The 20,318-nt window shown below is 56.4% G+C and overlaps 1 protein-coding gene across 2 annotated transcripts in view; it reads right to left on the minus strand.

Annotated features, from left to right (window-relative positions):
- The window catches only part of CNTN3 (contactin 3), a 211,075-nt gene that overhangs the window by 108,755 nt on the left and 82,002 nt on the right, over window positions 1-20,318 (minus strand). For both annotated transcript variants that reach the window (XM_066244550.1, XM_066244549.1), the window contains exon 4: window positions 13,158-13,333. In XM_066244550.1, the coding sequence (XP_066100647.1) occupies window positions 13,158-13,333 (176 nt within the window). The remainder of the gene's footprint in view (window positions 1-13,157; window positions 13,334-20,318) is intronic.

Genomic DNA, 20,318 nt, shown 5'->3' on the forward strand with positions numbered 1-20,318 from the left:
CACACCATGAAAGGTATTCATCACTGATTTGGGTTAGAATATGTAAAAAGGATAAAATAGTGCCTGACCAGGCGGTGGCGCAGTGGATAGAGCATCGGCCTGGGATGCGGAGGAAGACCCCAAGATTGCCGGCTTGAACAGGGGCTCACCAGCTTGAACGCAGGGCTGCTGACTTGAGCGTGAAATCATAGACATGACCCCAAGGTCACTGGCTTGAGCCCAAGGTCGCTGGCTAGAGCAAGGGGTCACTCGCTCAGCTGTAGCCCCCCAGGTCAAGGCACATATGAGAAAGCAATCAATGAAGAACTAAGGAGTTGCAATGAAGAATTGATGCTTCTCTCTCCCTTCCTGTCTGTCTGTCCTTCTCTGTCACACACGCACAAAAAAAGTGTTTTTTCATTCAGTTGTTCAGCACATCTTGTCAGGCGTCTCCAGGGCAGAGCAAGGCAGGACGGGTGTATTTCGAGGTTCAGTTCAGTTCCCCCAGCCGGGAGGAGCTGCTCGCCCAGGAATCCCTGGGATTTGCTACTGGATCAAAGGTGATGATCAGTGATGATCAGTGACACATCTCTCAGCCTGTACATGACAACACTGACACCGTGTGTAGGTGCGAATGTTCCGCCCGGCCTCTGTCTCCACACCCCAACGCGGCCGCACACTTCTTCACGGTCATGACGCGGTATCGATCGCTCGGGGTGTTTGCTGTCTGTTCACTGAGCACCCGCCCAGGCCCGTCCTGGCGAGAGAGAGAGCATCACAGACAGAGACCTCGTTTCTGACGCGCTCCTACGTCCTGGGCGCACTTCCTGCGTGAAGGACGTGAACAGAAGGGAGCCCACGATGGTGGGGAGACAGCTGGCGCCCCCGGCATCAGCCCAGGCTAACCGCTCACTCACGTCTGTGTGCCGGGAAACCCTGTGCGAGGTGACAAGGTGACCGACACCGGTGGGAGTGCTGACGGGGACGGAACGTTGGCGTCCTCTCCACACTGTCCCCCGGGTCCTCCCCGTGACTGTGAGCCTCGTGGTCCGGTCGGCATGTGCCGGAGACGCTGTCCACCCTCTCCCATGAGCTCTCTTGGGACATGAGCTCGCCAGGCCCCCGCCCTGAGCACAGGGTCCCTCAGAGGGGACAACTGGATGAGAGTCAGTCGAGGAGCCAACAGGGATGATGCCATGTCACAGGGCAGGTGGCAGCGGGGCCAGCACATGCATCGGCCTGAAGGTCACGGGCAGAGAGGCTTCCGGAGCCCAGACCGGGCGGAGCTGTGGACAGGGCAGGGCAGTGGCATGGACATGGTGGGGCGGAGCCGTGGGCAGGGCGGGGCGGAGCTGTGGGCAGGGCGGGGCGGAGCCGTGGCCTCCAGGGGGAAGGCCCACAGACAACATGGCGGTGCGGCAGGCAGAGAGCTGGGTGAGAAATACCCTGACCTTTCCTCGTCTGCTGTCCACCTTCTGACCCCTGCCACCCACTGGCCAAAACCACCCACCAAGCCAGGTGGCAAGGGGACCTTCACAGATCATCCCCACGGCTCTGGGGCGTGTCAGGGCAGGCGTGGTGGTGGCGGAGGGTCAGAGGGAAACGCCCAGCGCACAGGACTCCCCACAGTTCCGAACAACGACCTTGCCGAGTGGATGACAAGATCGTTACACGAAGACGCTCCCAGGACACGCTCACCGCGTCGGCTGGAGGGTCTGGTGTTTGCTTCTGGTGACGTCTCACCACCTGTCCTGCTGTCACGGTCGAGACTCACCATCCACTCACTCGGGAGGACTGACCCAGCGTGCCGAGGTCAGCATCCCTTAGGGGGGGTCCACGAGGAGCCCCCTTGTGCCCCGAGACTGACGGCAGCAGGACCCACGTTAAATAGCTCTACTTGTAAAACACGAATTGTTTTATAATGAAGAGATAAAGACCATTTTAATGGGTCACCGCCTTCAGCTCCGTGGGAATGTCATTCTGGCAGACCCCTGAGGACTCAGCGGCTGACACCGGGCTGCTCTGTGTCACTTTATGGATGAGGTGCTCGGCCGGGGACATCTGCGTCCAGGGTGCCCGGTTCAGGCTCTGTCTTCTGTGCCCCGCAGGGCGGACTCCAGAGTTGTAGCCAAGGGCACAGACACTCCAGATGTCTCGCAGCCTATGAGGACAGAGACCTCTCCATCCCACCCCAGGATTCCAGGATGTACCCCACACGGTGGGGCGAGCCCGTGTCCAGGTCAGAAGACGACAGACTTCATCTTTCATCCGTGTTCGTGTTCATTGGAATACACGCTTTGTGCCGTGAACACTGCCCAACCAGACACGGGTGTGCATGGGCTTCTAACGGCAGAGTCACTGCAGAGCCACCAGGCTCATCTCAGGAATGGGAGGATGTCACTGCAGAGCCACCAGGCACATCTCAGGAATGGGAGGATGTCACTGCAGAGCCACCGGGCACCAAGCTCATCTCAGAGACGGGAGGATGTCACTGCAGAGCCACCGGGCACCAGGCACATCTCAGGGACGGGAGGATGTCACTGCAGAGCCACCAGGCACATCTCAGGAATGGGGGGATGTCACTGCAGAGCCACCAGGCACATCTCAGGAATGGGAGGATGTCACTACAGAGCCACCGGGCACCAGGCTCATCTCAGGAATGGGAGGATGTCACTGCAGAGCCACCGGGCTCATCTCAGGGACAGGAGGATGCCACTGCAGAGCCACCGGGCACTAGGCTCATCTCAGGGACAGGAGGATGTCACTGCAGAGCCACCGGGCACCAAGCTCATCTCAGGGACGGGAGGATGTCACTGCAGAGCCACCAGGCACATCTCAGGAATGGGAGGATGTCACTGCAGAGCCACCGGGCACTAGGCTCATCTCAGGGACAGGAGGATGTCACTGCAGAGCCACCGGGCACCAGGCTCATCTCAGAGACGGGAGGATGTCACTGCAGAGTCACTACAGAGCCACCGGGCACCAGGCTCATCTCAGGAATGGGAGGATGTCACTACAGAGCCACCGGGCATCAGGCACATCTCAGGGATGGGAGGATGTCACTACAGAGCCACCGGGCACCCGGCACATCTCAGGGATGGGAGGATGTCACTGTGAGCCACCAGGCACATCTAAGGGATGGGAGAATGTCACTGCAGAGCCACTGGGCACATCTCAGGAATGGGAGGATGCCACTGCAGAGCCACCGGGCACTAGGCTCATCTCAGGGACAGGAGGATGTCACTGCAGAGCCACCGGGCGCCAGGCTCATCTCAGGGACGGGAGGATGTCACTGCAGAGCCACCAGGGACATCTCAGGAATGGGAGGATGTCACTGCAGAGCCACCGGGCACTAGGTTCATCTCAGGGATGGGAGGATGTCACTGCAGAGCCACCAGGCACCAGGCTCATCTCAGGGACGGGAGGATGTCACTGCAGAGCCACCGGGCACATCTCAGGAATGGGAGGATGTCACTGCAGAGCCACCGGGCACCAGGCTCATCTCAGGGACAAGAGGATGTCACTACAGAGCCACCGGGCACCAGGCTCATCTCAGGGATGGAAGGATGTCACTACAGAGCCACCGGGCACCAGGCTCATCTCAGGGATGGAAGGATGTCACTGCAGAGCCACCAGGCACCAGGCTCATCTCAGGAATGGGAGGATGTCACTGCAGAGCCACCAGGCTCATCTCAGGGATGGGAGGATGTCACTGCAGAACCACCGGGCACCAGGCTCATCTCAGGGATGGGAGGATGTCACTGCAGAGCCACCGGGCACCGGGCACATCTCAGGGACCTGGTGTTGGACGCAGCCTGGACGAGGGACTGTGATCCTTGTTCCTCATGTGCCCTTTGTTACTTAGTTGGTGACATCAGAGAACCGAGCCTGGGGGTGACTCTCACAAGTGAGCCAAGTGCAGGGTTACTACAGGCTCTGAGCAACTCGGACAGTGGTCCCCCCCCACACACATACCTGCCCCCCACACACACCTGAGCTTCCTCAGCTGTAATACAGGGAGACCCAGGACACAAACATCCCGGGCTGTGGTGAGACCCCAATGAGTCATCCCTCCCACACAGCGGCGTGATGGGCTGGGGCGTCAGACCACGCGGAGTGTCCTCCGTGGCTACTTCTGCTGGTAACACAACGGGGCACGTCCCAGCCAGTGGTCAGTACCTTCTGCAAAACAGCCCTTGTTTTCCATTAAACAAAGAGTCTCCGTCACCACCCACCGCGCCCTCCCCCCGGTGGGCCATCTGTAAAGCCACGTGCTTCGCTTCGGGGACAGCGACCAGCATCCTTCCCAGCAGAGAGGACAAGCACCTCCCCGGAGCCTCTGTCCTCCCTGTAAACGGTCTCCTTCTATTTTTATCGGTGCTTGTCCCACTTTACACCAATTTCCTTCCAGAAGCCCATTCAGGTCCTTCCAGCAGCCGTGGCGGGTGAAATGCAGACACTCCCGCATCCCAGAGTGAGATGGACGCCCCGTCCCTGGGGTCGCGCCTGGTGCTGGCTCGCGGCCTCACCTCCGAAGAGGAGGACAGGCCTGAGACACAGATTAATGACGTTCCGACGAGGCTCCGAGTCTCCTGCAGATCACACCGGGCAGCAGGGAAGAGCTTAAATCTGAATTATTGATGTCCTTTTTTTATAGAGAGCGCTAATCTCTTTAACAGTCTTTGCTCAATTAGGAAGAAAACCAGCCATTGCTTTTTAATAGAAGAAGAAAACCACTTTGGTTTATGATACTCAGCAGGGGAGACGTGTCCCGTGGCGGGGGGGGGGGGTCGCAGGCCCCACCCTGGGGAGGCTGAGTGGAGGGAGGCGGGTGGGCGTGGGGCAGTGACCACTCTGAAGTTCTGCACACGGGGCCGTCGCCCTGAACGGCAGAAAGCACTCTGGCCTCCTCCGTCCTCCACTGAAACGAGAGTCTAGGCTGACCGAAGACTTCAAAGCTCTGACACTGACCAAAAGCCGTTTGGCAGTGACAGGTCTGCCCCCAAATGTTGGGGAGCACAGCTGACTGGGCCCTGACACGGTGAGCCACAAACACGGCCCCGCGACCCTCACCTTAGGAGACGCCGTCTGGGAACGGTGCCAGCAAGGAAAAGACGCGTCTGGATGTTCCGGCCTCTCAGGGTGACTGGATCCACACTTCTCGAAAAGAGCCCGCGCCAAGGTGTCTCCTACTGTTATAGTAACGTGTCATCATCGTGCCGTCACGGAATCATCGAGGAGGAAGAGACTCACGCTGGGTCGACCCCTCCATCTTCTGAAAATTCAGGTGACTCCAACTTCTCAACATCCGGGCTTCCAGCTAATGACAAACGGTAGGAACTCCTCACTTTGACTTTGTAGCTATTTGAAATACAATGTCAGTCAACATAGGCGGTTTCTGATACATGGTTTCAAAAAGTCTTTGTTACAGTTATCAGACTGTATCCCCAGCCAGCTCTGCTGGTGGGAATGGGACAGGTTGCCGTCATTCTGGAAGGCAATGGACAGATTTCCATCAGAGTCCAAACAGCGCTGTACACAAAGGTCTTCCAGAAAGCACTATTTACAAAAGAAAAAGTCTAGAAAAAATCTAAGTGATCTTCACAAAAGCTGGTAAGGAACGTGGCTCATCTGAAGCCTGGGGCATCAGAACCACCTGAGGATCTTGCTGAAACTGGGTCCTGTGCTAGTCTGAGGGGGGCCCCGGAGTGTGCACACGCCGTGAGTTCCCGGACAAAGCTCGTGTGCTGGCTGCGCACCAGACGCCGGGTCCTCCGGGACGCCCGCCGGACGCTGAGACGCTGAGTCCTCTGAGACCCCCACCAGACGCCGGGTCCTCCGGGACCCCCGCCGGACGCTGAGACGCTGAGTCCTCTGAGACCCCCACCAGACGCCGGGTCCTCCGGGACCCCCGCCGGACACTGGGACCCCCACCAGACGCCGGGTCCTCCGGGACCCCCGCCGGACACTGGGACCCCCACCAGACGCCGGGTCCTCCGGGACTGCGCTGCGGACAGCTGCAGGAGAAACCGCGGAGCCGCAGGCTCTGATGTGGAATGACCAGCGACGTCTGTGGCACAGGGGTGGTCAGGAGCCGGGCAGGCTGGTGTCCGCACGTCTGGGGACCCTCACCTGTGCGTCCTGCAGGAGGCCCCGAGTGTCCGCGGCCTGGACCCCGAGAAGGCGGGGTGGGAAGGGGGCACATGCGTCATGGTGCAGGGACTGTTTTGTGGGTTTTTTTTTTAATTTTTCTGAAGTGAGAAGCAAGGAGGCAGTTAGACTCCCGCATGGGCCCGACCGGGATCCACCCAGCACGCCCACCAGGGGGCAATGCTCTGCCCATCAGGGGTGTCACTCTGTTGCAACCAGAGCCATTCTAGCACCTGAGGCAGAGGCCAAGGAGCCATCCCCAGCACCCGGGCCAACTTTGCTCCAATGGAACCTCGGCTGCGGGAGGGGAAGAGAGAGACAGAGAGGAAGGAGAGGGGGAGGGGTGGAGAAGCAGATGGGCGCTTCTCCTGTGTGCCCTGGCTGGGAATCGAACCCAGGACTCCTGCACGCTGGGCTGACACTCTACCGCTGAGCCAACCGGCCAGGGTCCAGGGAGTGTTTTTTTAGATGAAGTTTTAGCTGCTGAAAAACAAACAAGAAAGAGCGACTGAAGATGATTCAACGTCAAATACTTGATGTACAAAACCCACATGGTCTTCCCCACCCAGGGGCATCTTCGTCAGAGGTGCGGCTGCGGCTGAGGCTGCGGCACACACTTGAGACCTGGAGGAGCCCGCGGCTCCCGGCACAGCTTCTTCTTGGCAGCACGGCAGAATTCTGCTGCCTGAGTGGGCTCAGGCGAGGGCCCCAGAGATGCAGGTGTCTGTGTCCTGCCGAGCAGAAAAGTGCTATGCAGCACGGCGCCCCAGCATCCACGCAGACGGGCAGTGGAGGTGGGCGGAGAGGACCCGTGCCTCCCACTGGCCGGCGTCCAAGCCGCTGAGCGCACCTGGTCCTCGCCCGGTGCCCCAGGGGGAGGCGAGCTCTCAGAAACAGTGGGTCGTTCGGCATTTCTTCAACTCGCAAGCCGAGGACTGGTGGGAAGTTCCACGGTAGCAAATCTGCATTTTCAGTTAAAACAGAAATTTCCTCCACCTTCCTCGCTGTGACTTAGGCTTCAACTCCCTTTGGCTGATGGTCACGCGGTGTCCGTGTCAGCGAGCGGAGACTTTAAAATGTCCCCTTCGTGTTGGAACAGCAAATTACCAAAAGGATCCCCGACAGAAAATGACATCTGTTTCCACAGTGTCCATAGAGCAAATGAAACAAAGCCAAAGACCAATGAACACAAAGTCTTTCTTTTAACTTTCTTGTGACAGAGACAGAGAGAAACAGAGAGAGGGACAGACAGGAAGGGAGAGAGATGAGAAGCACCAATTCTTTGTTGCGGCTCCTTAGTTGTTTGTTCATTGATTGTTTTCTCATATGTGCCTTGACCGGGGGTGCGGGGGGGGGGGCTACAGCAGAGCGAGTGACTCCTTGCTCGAGCCAGTCACCTTGGGCTCAAGCCAGGTGAGCCCGCGCTCAAGCTGGCGCCCTCAGGGTCTCGAACCTGGGTCCTCCACATCCCAGTCCAGTGCTCTATTCACTGCGCCACTGCCTGGGCAGGCAATGAACACAGTTTATAAAACTCCTTCTATGGTGTGCTACGCACTCTGTCAAGGGTAAAGTATTTTTTTTATATTAAATTAGCATATTTAATAAAGTTTGAGGATAACTACTGAAGTAATTACTAGTTTATTTTATTTTAATATTAAAACCTGATACTTTATAAAAACCGATGATAAACAAGATTTTGTAACTGACTTTGGTGGGGAAAAATAAAGTCCCCATTTAGGGTAACTGAAAAATAATTAGAAAATGTTTTGATCACTTGCCAACACTTAACGTACTCCAAACGGATAACAGTTTTCAGAAAATAACTTCCTATGAAGACGAAATCTTAGGCCCTGGTCAGGTAGCTCAGTTGGATAGAGTGTCATCTCAATACCCTAAGGTTGTGGGTTCGATGCCTGGTCAGGACACATCCGAGAGTAAACCCACGAACACATAAATAAGTGAAACAGCAAACTGGTGTTTCTCACTCTCTCTCCGTCTCTCCCTTTCTCGCTCTAAAATTAATGAAAATTTAAAACAAATAAAAATTTTAAAATGACACCATTTTCGAAGTCAGACAGGCACAGGTGTCCCAGCCTTTGGTTCGCAGGTCACGGGACCAGGGACCACGTCAGGCGGAGGGACTTCGGCTGCTGACACCACCCAAACACGGTGTTAAAAAAAGCGTGGTAACAATATTAGTAACGAAGAAATCTGCAGTCGGGGAAGGAGGAGAAATACGATAATGGAACCATTATGCACATTAACAGACAGACTTATTTTGATGGTGGGAAAACCAGAACACGGAAACTCTGTCTTCTCATCCACACCTCTTCTACCGGGGTGTGGACGATGCTCTCTCTGAGTCGTCATGGAGGAAAATTCTCCTAAGGCCATGGGTGGACAGGGACACTTCATGAACAGGCTGTTGACAGGACCACCTCGAGCTAAATATAGATTTTTCAGGAAACATTTCCAGCTTACGCGTGAAAATAAACACTTTGAAAAGGCAGGTATCCTAAGCTTGTTTGAAGATGGTACTCCAGCACTCAATAATCAGGATATTAGGAATATAAAAAGCCACATGAAGGTAGACGCCTCTGTTGACCTTAAGTCATCGTCTGTCAGTGCTGCCCCGAGCAGAGGGGACCCACGCTCAGCGGGAAGGTGACAGTGTTGTCACCGGTCTGGACGTACAAACCAGACGACGGACTGGTGTTCTTGCCATCAGTGACTTCACCCAATAACTCAAGGGATGATACAGTCTGTTTTACAAAACGCTGTCCTTTGAGATCTTGGAATTAAAGTTCTGAAGCATCCTCGAGGCACTGACCGCCGGTCCACCAGGCCACGGACCCTGGGGAGGACTAGGGAGTCCTCCACCTCCTTCTGGCCGGGGCCAGGCTGTGGCCGGGGGAAGGGTCACAGGAGGAAGTATCTCAACGCAGAATTGTCCACGTGGGGCCGCACCCCAACTGGCTGGGTTCCTGTGCGTTTCCCAGACAGCCAACCCCCACGGCCTGTGGATTCGGCACCCGCTCACTGTTAGTGAATCAACCACACGCAACACGTGAGTGTCTTTAAACACAGACGCACGCACAACCAGGCTACGGAAATCTCCTGCCTGAGGACTGCAGGAGCCCAGCCAGGGGCGTGCGTCCCCTGGGAGGGAGGCTGGCTCTGGTGTCCACACGGTGTCACCGAACACGACGGCTGTGAAAGTGGAAACTGACGGCTCCGGTGGGCCAGGCGGGACCCGCAGAGTCACACCGAGAGGCGTCCGCTAATGGGGTGCGCTGACGACCGTTTCAGCTCCTTGTTCTTCTCTGACATCTCAGGTCCTTCCTCCGGGGCTGACAGTACAGGAAGCGTCACGGAGCACGCAAGCACACAGACGGCCCAGAGGGGCTGGCCAGCCGGAATAATCAGAGAGGACGCTTCGCTGCTCAACAGCCGCAGCCATGACCACCAGGACCCCTGCACGGCAGCCCTGAGCCCCCAGCGCCGGCTGCCCTCCCGACGGGCACTGCAGACGGCACGGAGTGGACACAGAGGGCCAGAGCTGCCCAGAAGGAGCCCACAGGGGAGTGAAGACCGAGCTTGGTCTCACGTCCCAACCCCAAATTCCCTGAAGAAAAACCGATTCCTCAGGTTGGGCCACGTGTCCACCCAGGCGCAGTGGACAGGGGACCTCGGTGGGGGGGAGGCAGACGGGGTCACAGCTGCCACAGTCCTTCCTCCTCTTCCTCAATATCTCTGTTCCCCGCTGTGTGCAGACTCGACACATGGAATTCTCTAACTTAAATGTTCTTGCCGAGCAAGGACCACATCTGTTCGGTGCCGGCACAAGACACACAGGGGCCGCTCAGGAAACACGCTCTGAGCTGGGCGCCCTCTCCTCCCCTATCTGACACCTGACAGGTACGAAAATGGAAAACACACACAGACACATGGACATGGACACAGACATGGATACACAGAGGCAGACACGGACACACACGCATGGACGGACACACACACAGACACACACAGACACACGGACACACACAGACACACGGACACACACAGACACACGGACACACACACAGACACACGGACACACACACGGACACAGACACGGACACACACGCATGGACGGACACACACAGACACACGGACATGCATACGTTTTAAGCTCTGACTTGTATGGTATACAGACGATAAGAATTATACCGCTTCAACCCACGTATTACTTTAATAAAACCCCCTGCTGTTTCCGGGACCTGCAGTGACCCCACGAGGTCAGCTGTGCAGGTGAACAAGTGCGGGACCTGCAGTGACCCCACGAGGTCAGCTGTGCAGGTGAACAAGTGCGGGACCTGCAGTGACCCCACGAGGTCAGCTGTGCAGGTGAACAAGTGCGGGACCTGCAGTGACCCCACGAGGTCAGCTGTCCAGGTGAACAAGTGCAGGACCTGCAGTGACCCCACGAGGTCAGCTGTGCAGATTAACAAGTGCGGGACCTGCAGTGACCCCACGAGGTCAGCTGTGCAGGTGAACAAGTGCGGGACCTGCAGTGACCCCACGAGGTCAGCTGTGCAGGTGAACAAGTGCGGGACCTGCAGTGACCCCACGAGGTCAGCTGTCCAGGTGAACAAGTGCAGGACCTGCAGTGACCCCACGAGGTCAGCTGTGCAGATTAACAAGTGCGGGACCTGCAGTGACCCCACGAGGTCAGCTGTGCAGGTGAACAAGTGCAGGACCTGCAGTGACCCAACGAGGTCAGCTGTGCAGGTGAACAAGTGCGGGACCTGCAGTGACCCCACGAGGTCAGCTGTCCAGGTGAACAAGTGCAGGACCTGCAGTGACCCCACGAGGTCAGCTGTCCAGGTGAACAAGTGCGGGACCTGCAGTGACCCCACGAGGTCAGCTGTCCAGGTGAACAAGTGCGGGACCTGCAGTGACCCCACGAGGTCAGCTGTGCAGATTAACAAGTGCGGGACCTGCAGTGACCCCACGAGGTCAGCTGTCCAGGTGAACAAGCGCGGGACCTGCAGTGACCCCACGAGGTCAGCTGTGCAGGTGAACAAGCGCAGGACCTGCAGTGACCCCACAGGGTCAGCTGTGCAGGTGAACAAGTGCAGGACCTGCAGTGACCCCACGAGGTCAGCTGTGCAGGTGAACAAGTGCAGGACCTGCAGTGACCCCACGAGGTCAGCTGTGCAGGTGAACAAGTGCGGGACCTGCAGTGACCCCACGAGGTCAGCTGTGCAGGTGAACAAGTGCGGGACCTGCAGTGACCCCACGAGGTCAGCTGTGCAGGTGAACAAGTGCGGGACCTGCAGTGACCCCACGAGGTCAGCTGTGCAGATTAACAAGTGCGGGACCTGCAGTGACCCCACGAGGTCAGCTGTGCAGGTGAACAAGTGCGGGACCTGCAGTGACCCCACGAGGTCAGCTGTGCAGGTGAACAAGTGCGGGACCTGCAGTGACCCCACGAGGTCAGCTGTGCAGGTGAACAAGTGCGGGACCTGCAGTGACCCCACGAGGTCAGCTGTGCAGGTGAACAAGTGCGGGACCTGCAGTGACCCCACGAGGTCAGCTGTGCAGGTGAACAAGTGCGGGACCTGCAGTGACCCCACGAGGTCAGCTGTGCAGGTGAACAAGTGCGGGACCTGCAGTGACCCCACGAGGTCAGCTGTGCAGGTGAACAAGTGCGGGACCTGCAGTGACCCCACGAGGTCAGCTGTGCAGGTGAACAAGTGCGGGACCTGCAGTGACCCCACGAGGTCAGCTGTGCAGGTGAACAAGTGCGGGACCTGCAGTGACCCCACGAGGTCAGCTGTGCAGGTGAACAAGTGCGGGACCTGCAGTGACCCCACGAGGTCAGCTGTGCAGGTGAACAAGTGCGGGACCTGCAGTGACCCCACGAGGTCAGCTGTGCAGGTGAACAAGTGCGGGACCTGCAGTGACCCCACGAGGTCAGCTGTCCAGGTGAACAAGTGCGGGACCTGCAGTGACCCCACGAGGTCAGCTGTCCAGGTGAACAAGTGCGGGACCTGCAGTGACCCCACGAGGTCAGCTGTGCAGGTGAACAAGTGCGGGACCTGCAGTGACCCCACGAGGTCAGCTGTCCAGGTGAACAAGTGCGGGACCTGCAGTGACCCCACGAGGTCAGCTGTGCAGGTGAACAAGTGCGGGACCTGCAGTGACCCCACGAGGTCAGCTGTGCAGGTGAACAAGTGCGGGACCTGCAGTGACCCCACGAGGTCAGCTGTCCAGGTGAACAAGTGCGGGACCTGCAGTGACCCCACGAGGTCAGCTGTGCAGGTGAACAAGTGCGGGACCTGCAGTGACCCCACGAGGTCAGCTGTGCAGGTGAACAAGTGCGGGACCTGCAGTGACCCCACGAGGTCAGCTGTGCAGGTGAACAAGTGCGGGACCTGCAGTGACCCCACGAGGTCAGCTGTGCAGGTGAACAAGTGCGGGACCTGCAGTGACCCCACGAGGTCAGCTGTGCAGGTGAACAAGTGCGGGACCTGCAGTGACCCCACGAGGACAGCTGTGCAGGTGAACAAGTGCGGGACCTGCAGTGACCCCACGAGGACAGCTGTGCAGGTGAACAAGTGCGGGACCTGCAGTGACCCCACGAGGTCAGCTGTGCAGGTGAACAAGTGCGGGACCTGCAGTGACCCCACGAGGTCAGCTGTGCAGGTGAACAAGTGCGGGACCTGCAGTGACCCCACGAGGTCAGCTGTGCAGGTGAACAAGTGCGGGACCTGCAGTGACCCCACGAGGTCAGCTGTGCAGGTGAACAAGTGCGGGACCTGCAGTGACCCCACGAGGACAGCTGTGCAGGTGAACAAGTGCGGGACCTGCAGTGACCCCACGAGGACAGCTGTGCAGGTGAACAAGTGCGGGACCTGCAGTGACCCCACGAGGTCAGCTGTGCAGGTGAACAAGTGCGGGACCTGCAGTGACCCCACGAGGACAGCTGTGCAGATTAACAAGTGCGGGACCTGCAGACAGACGCATGTGAACCCGGAACTTACAGGCAAACTGGAGTCTGGCTTCTCTGCTGACGATGGTTCCAAGCGAATTGGTGGCAAAGCACTGGTACGTGCCCGCGTCCCGCTCCCGGCTGGGGCCGGCGACCACGAGGTCCCCTCCGCGCAGGGTGTAGCGATGTCCCCCGCTCAGGTCAAGGTCACTTCCGTTCAGCTGCCACCTGGTAAGAGAGTCACAGGTTTCCTCTTAGTGTCCGCTGTCTCCGGTCAGCACAGCAGAGCCCTCTACACAACGCCCCACAGGGCTGCCCAACTGCAGATCGAATACGCCCCCATTCCTCATCAGCAGCCCCCGGTGGACACGCGGCAGACACCACACTGCGTGGCCTCTAGGAGTTAAGGACTTCTCCTCCATGCGTCCTGAAGTCATGAGAGCGACTGAGTGTGTTCACCGGGGAGACCGGGCTCGGCCGTGCGGGCGATGCGGAATCTGCCGGCTGTGGCAGGAAGGGGCACACTGCTGTGATTTACCCGGACGGACCGGGCACAGTTAATAAGCTAACCAGGGGAAAGGCTCGATCCCCGTGTCCATTTGTCTGGGTAAACACCTGTCCCCGAGGCGCGCTCCGCTCCTCTGAGCCCCAGTGTGGCTGTTTACTAAGCGGCAGACTGTGGTCAACGACCCCAAATGCCACCCAGGGGGTCGAAACAGAACGGGCACCCCGGAGCCGTCTTTATCCAGAGGAAGCTAAAAGGAAAAAAAAAATAGGAAAAAGCAGCTGGTTGTTAAACGAGGCTTTCCAACAGCAGCACCTGAAGTTTTCACCAATCTACTTGATTTCACCTTAAAACACTCGGCCGGGTCCCACGGTCCCCAGACACAGCCACTGAGCACACCGAGCCTCTACCCCCCCCCCCCAGGACTGAATTCTAGGAATAAAGTCACAGCGACCGGCTCTAGACATTTTAGCCCTCTTCTCTGCAGCAACCATCGCTCTTTGGGATAATTCGGAGGAAACGGATGACATGCTGCCCGTTTCTAGGTGAGGGTTTCAACAAAGCAGCTCAGCGAGGTGGACACGCCCCCGAGTACTGACAGCCCAGAAGGGAAGTTGACGCCCATCTGCATGCCAGACCGTGTTCTCTGGTCGTGTCCCCAGCCACCCAGAGTCGCCCTGTTGACACGGACAGTGTTGACCCTGGGCATGTCGGGACTGTGAGAGCACACCAAGGGAAGAAAGGTGAGCACGGTCCCCCGGGAAGTGACCGAGTCAAACAGCAGATTATACGGCCGTGAACCTGTGTGAACCTTTATATAAACAGAAAGGTCTCACACACTGAGCTGAATAACAAACGCAAATTAAAACCTCAGCTTGATGCTGTTTCTATGAAGTTTTAAAACCCAAAGTCAACCTAGGACTATCTTCCACCTATTCTTTTAATGTCTGAACATGATCGACCTCAACTGAAAGTCCTTCACGGCTCTCGTGGAGGGGAAGTAGAATGTATTTGGGGCAAAAACTGGGAAAATCGGCTTTTTTTGGTTTTATTTCTTAAACCGAGCCCCAGTTAGAGGGAAGGTTCATCATTGTACTTGACTGTCTATCTGTGGCCTAGTCTCCATCTGAAATACGGCACAGTGAAATTTCAGTGATGGAGACGACAGGAAATGAATAAATTCATCACTTTGGTCCCTAGCACTCAAAAATGTTTTATCATTTGCGCCTCTTTAAAAGTCAAGGATTTCTTGATTTGCTTTTCTTTATTCACACACGTAGTCTCCCAGGCCTAAAGCAATACTTCTCCTGAGAGGCCAAATTAAAATTAAGAAAGAAAACTGGAGGCTCCAACTCTTCTCTTTTGAACTTAAAAAGAACAAGATCACAACACAGGAGCAGGAAGAGCTGTGACCTCTCTCGTTCGTGGCAGAATCGACCACAGGGTTTCCAACTTGCTTTGTTTGTAGAGTAACTCCCTCACGATCCTTCCCAGGGAAGGCCCATATTTACATAAACATTTTGGCTCATTTTCTTCTATTTTGACTTTCATTCTGCCCTTAAGAGTTTGGAAGTCAAACCATAAACATGTATTCATTAACCCTCTCTCATTTCCCCCCAAATCCTAGAACTACAGGAACACAGAAAAGGAAATAGGACAAAGAAAAACTGTCCACCCACATCTGTACAAATACTCTGTGTGTCTGACACACAGTGTGGTTTGAAGAACAGCGTAATCATCATCATCACTGTCATCACCAAAATCACCATCACCACCATCACCATCATCATCACCATCATCTCACCACCATCATCACCACTGTCATTACTAACAGCATTGTCATCGTTATCACCACCATCACCATCGTCATCACCACCATCACTGTCATCACCATCATCACCATCACCACCACCATCATCACCACCATCACTGTCATCATCACCACCATCATCACCATCACCATCATCACCACCATCATCGTCACCATCACCATCACTGTCATCACCATCGTCATCATCACTGTCATCACCACCATCATTACCATCACCATCATCACCATCACCATCACCATTGTCACCATCACCATCATTGTCACCATCACCACTACCATCATCATCACCATCACCATTGTCATCATCACTGTCATCACCACCATTATCATCACCATCATCACCACCATCACTACCATCATCTCACCATCATCATTACCACTGTCATCACTACTAGCATTGTCATCACTATCACCATCATCATCATCACTGTCACCACCGTCATCATCACCACTGTCATCATCACCACCATTATCATCACCATCATCACCACTGTCATCATCACCACCATCCTCACCATCATCATCATCACCATCACCATTGTCATCACCACTGTCATCATCACCACCATTATCATCACCATCATCACTGTCATAATCACCATCACCACCATCACCATTATCATCACCATCATCACCACTGTCATCATCACCACCATCATCACCACTGTCATCACTACCAGCATCGTCATCATCACCATCACCATCATCACCATCATCGTCACCATCACCACCACCATCACTACCATCATCACCACCATTATCATCACCATCATCACCACTGTCATCATCACCACCATTATCATCACCATCATCACCACTGTCATCATCACCACCATCCTCACCACCATCAACGTCAGCGTCTGGGAGTCCGCTGGACATGCAGAATCTTGGGCTGATTTTGGATCTACTGAGTCCGCCCTGGCATCCTAACGAGAACAACAGTGGCCACTGTTAAGTGTCCTCAAGATGGAGAAGATCTGGTCTACCTTATGCCCACGAGCAACCTTGGTGACCTCTGTGGGACACGAGCAGGTAAGATCTCCCGCTTTTGATCTGGACTATTTCATGTTCAACAACGCAATGACAAAGTTCTTCCTCATTCCCCCGCCCTGCCCCGAGAAATCACTGAGGGCCGTATGTCGGGCAATGTTCTAGTTTCCGCGGACGTGGTGAAGTGGGTCCCAGCCCTCACGGAGCTCCATTTGGGTGACTTCTTCCCATTCCCTGGATCCTGCCGACCCTGTCTGGGCCCCAGACCTCAGCCATTCCCATCAGGAAACAGCCTGATGAACCCGAAGGGACTCAGACCCAAGCGCTTCATGGACTGAAACAACCTTACGGGCTGTGTGACCACGGGCAAGTTACTTACACTCCCCGGACCTCATAAAACAGTGCCACCGATGTCACAGGGCTGTTCTCTACGCTTATCTACATAGACAACGGACACTGGGCTCTTCACTCCAGGGGCTGTTCAGCGAAGGGTGGGCACCGCTCTTGACACACAGGCAGCACCTCCCAGCTGTCCACGGGTCTTCCCTCTGGGTACACGCTGGTCATCGGAATCCCCTCCGCGCGATGCTCTGGCTCCTCCCCTCACAGGGACGGTCTGTCTGCACGTGCACCTGCCCGAAACCTGAGCAAAGCAGGGAGCAAGACACCTGCTGGGCTTGACCTTCAGCAAACATGTCTGGCAGGACCTCACCAGGGGGTGGGCCGGGATGTGCCCCGGAGGTGGTCAGTCAGCTGTGGAGGGACTTAACGTCTGCAGGGGGGCAGCCTCCTCTGGACTCAGGTTGGCAAAGACGTGGTTCTGAATGAAGTGTTCTCGTGACAGAGGGTCCCTGCCTGTGAACTTCGTTCCCTTCGACGTTCAGCTTGCAAGGGGAGGAAGAAGGAGATTGTAGCGCTTGAGTGAGCATGCTCACGGCCGGACTCGGCACACCTGACGGCTCCACTCGAACACTGTGTTTCCGTGTTTAGCTGACGGGCAGCAAAGGCACCGCGGGTGTGTGGAAAACCGTGAAAATAACACAAACGGCGTAGAAGCCTGTCTTCCTTCCCGTCTGCCAGCTGGAGAGAGTCTTCAGGGGCCGTGAACTCTGTGGGTCACACCCTTGATCCCGGGAGCGTGAGGGCTGTCCGTCAAAGCTTTGACGGGGAACCAACATGGAAGATGTGCTGCCTTCCGATGGTCCTCGTCGGCGCACACACGGCCACTGAGTTATTCCGCGAGGGCCGGGGCAAAGGCGCTCTTCTGAACACACTCCCGCCGCGCCCAAGGGTGAGGGCGTTTCTACCGGCAACACCCCCGACCTGAGATTCCTTGCCGAACGCTCGATTTCTTTGAACGAGGCCAGACAATCCCGTCTCGCCTTCTGAACAAGACTCCTCGTTCATGGAACCCGTCTGCAGGTGATACAAAACTTCTCGACATCTTATTAAATATTGATTTAATATAGCTTCCCCTCACTGACAGAACATGAATTCAAAAGGGCTGTCTCTGTTTCAACTCTGAGAGAGGTAAGATATCTCGGAGGCTGGGGCTTATCCTGGGAAAATACTTTTCAGTCCCTGATGCAAAACATCCCCGTTTCGGCATGATTTGTGAATGTTTCTGGTATTGTCATCTCTATAAAAAATACTGTGGAAAATTGAAGGTTCACACACACACATACACCTTTCACAAAGTCTATGTCCAATAAATCTACAAAATAGACTCATTTTTTTGCAGGAACTTGTAATCCAGCTGTTTCAGGGCTGATGAACACACCACGTAACGCGGGGCAGCTAGCTCCGGCCGTGAACCTGGGAAACGCTTAGAGCAGGGGTCTCAAACTCGCGGCCCACCGAACAATTTTGTGCAGCCCGCAGACTAATCCACGAAGTTCAAAATATTTTGGATAAAATTAAGTAAGCCTAGGGGCCTACTTGTATTTTTCATTTCTCTAGCATCCTAGCTAGATATTAGCTCAGTTAACAGCAGTTGTGATGTGAACTACAGTTTCTGGTCGTTTTGTGACACTGAGTAAACTGCATGTACGATTGTGCTTGTTGTACTGATTTTTTTTTGTTTTCAACTGCAGTGAGAAAAGTGTTGTGTAACAGTTGCTTTTTGTAGACCTAGTGCGGCCCGCCGAACGGCTGTGATCTTGCTCTGCGGCCCACATGCTGAGTTGAGTTTGGGGACCCCTGGCTTAGAGGAAGGAGTTCTTCCAGCTGTGAACAGTCACAGTCTTTCGTCAATGTCACAGATGCCTGCCGGGGTTTTTTTTTTTTTTTTTTAGCAAGACAGTGAGAGGGACAGATAGGGACAGACAGACAGGAAGTGAGAGAGATGAGAAGCATCCATTTTTGTTGCAATTCCTTAGTTGTTCACTGATTGCTTTCTCATATGTGCCTTGACCGGGGGCTAAAGCAGATCGAGAGACCCCTTGCTCAAGCCAGCGACCTTGGGCTCAAGCCAGTGACCACGGGGGTCACGTCTTTGATCCTGCACTCAAGCTGGCGACCTCGGGGTTTTGACCCTGGATCCTCTGCGTCCCAGCCTGACGCTCTACCCACGGAGCCACCGCCCGGTCAGGTGCAGATGCCTGCTTTTATAAAGGGACTCTGAAGTTTGGGAGGGACGCTACCATCTTAGAATGAAGTCTTTTTGAAATGTGGGAATTGTTTAGAACTTCGCTAGAGTAACGTTACATTCCAAACGCTCCTCCCCGTGACCCGGAGCTGGGGAGGCCGTGCTGGGTCTGCTGGGGCGATCGCTCCGCACGGCAATCACGTCACACTGATGCCGGGGAGCCTGCAGTGTCAGCTCCACAGGACGGGACCGGTCAGGTCGGAGGAGGACCCGTGCTCGGGCGGCCCGCTGGACCAGAGTGACCCGCACGCTCGCTGTCCGCCCCGTGTGCTCAGACGCTCATCCGACACGAGCTGCAATTTGCCTGCAGAATCGAGAAGGGAGGAACGCCCGTGGTTCGTATTTCACAAGTCACTGTGTCCGGAGCGTGGGTTCTGAGTGGCTCTGTTCCCGGCCGGCAGCCGGCGGGGACGACATGGTTCTCAGGTGAGACGTCTGCTGAGACTGCTGCCCCCGCCCTCCCCGAGCGAGGCCGCAGGGGTCTGACCCCTCGGATCCTAACCCTCAGCTATATTCTCCACACCACCAGGTGCTCAAGTACCGACCTCCCTGACCCCGGCCGGGGGTGGGAGGCAGGTGGAGTGAGGGAGGGGCGGGTGGAGCAAGGGAGGGGCGGGTGGAGCCAGGGAGGGGAGGTGGAGAGAGGGAGGGGAGGTGGAGAGAGGGAGGGGCGGGTGGAGAGAGGGAGGGGGTGTGGAGAGAGGGAGGGGGCGTGGAGAGAGGGAGGGGCGGGTGGAGAGAGGGAGGGGCAGGTGAAGTGAGGGAGGGGCGGGTGGAGAGAGGGAGGGGAAAGTGGAGTGAAGGAGGGGCGGGTGGAGTGAAGGAGGGGCGGGTGGAGAGAGGGAGGGGCGGGTGGAGTGAGGGAGGGGAAAGTGGAGTGAAGGAGGGGCGGGTGGAGTGAAGGAGGGGCGGGTGGAGAGAGGGAGGGGCAGGTGGAGTGAGGGAGGGGCAGGTGGAGTGAGGGAGGGGCGGGTGGAGAGAAGGAAGGGGGTGGAGAGAGGGAGGGGAAGGTGGAGTGAAGGAGGGGCGGGTGGAGAGAGGGAGGGGCGGGTGGAGAGAGGGAGGGGCGGGTGGAGTGAGGGAGGGGCGGGTGGAGAGAGGGAGGGGCGGGTGGAGTGAGGGAGGGGCGGGTGGAGTGAGGGAGGGGCGGGTAGAGAGAGGGAGGGCGGGTGGAGAGAGGGAGGGGCGGGTGGAGTGAGGGAGGGGCGGGTGGAGTGAGGGAGGGGCGGGTGGAGAGAAG

Source organism: Saccopteryx bilineata, chromosome 10 (genome assembly GCF_036850765.1).
Source record: "Saccopteryx bilineata isolate mSacBil1 chromosome 10, mSacBil1_pri_phased_curated, whole genome shotgun sequence".
NCBI lineage: Eukaryota > Metazoa > Chordata > Mammalia > Chiroptera > Emballonuridae > Saccopteryx > Saccopteryx bilineata.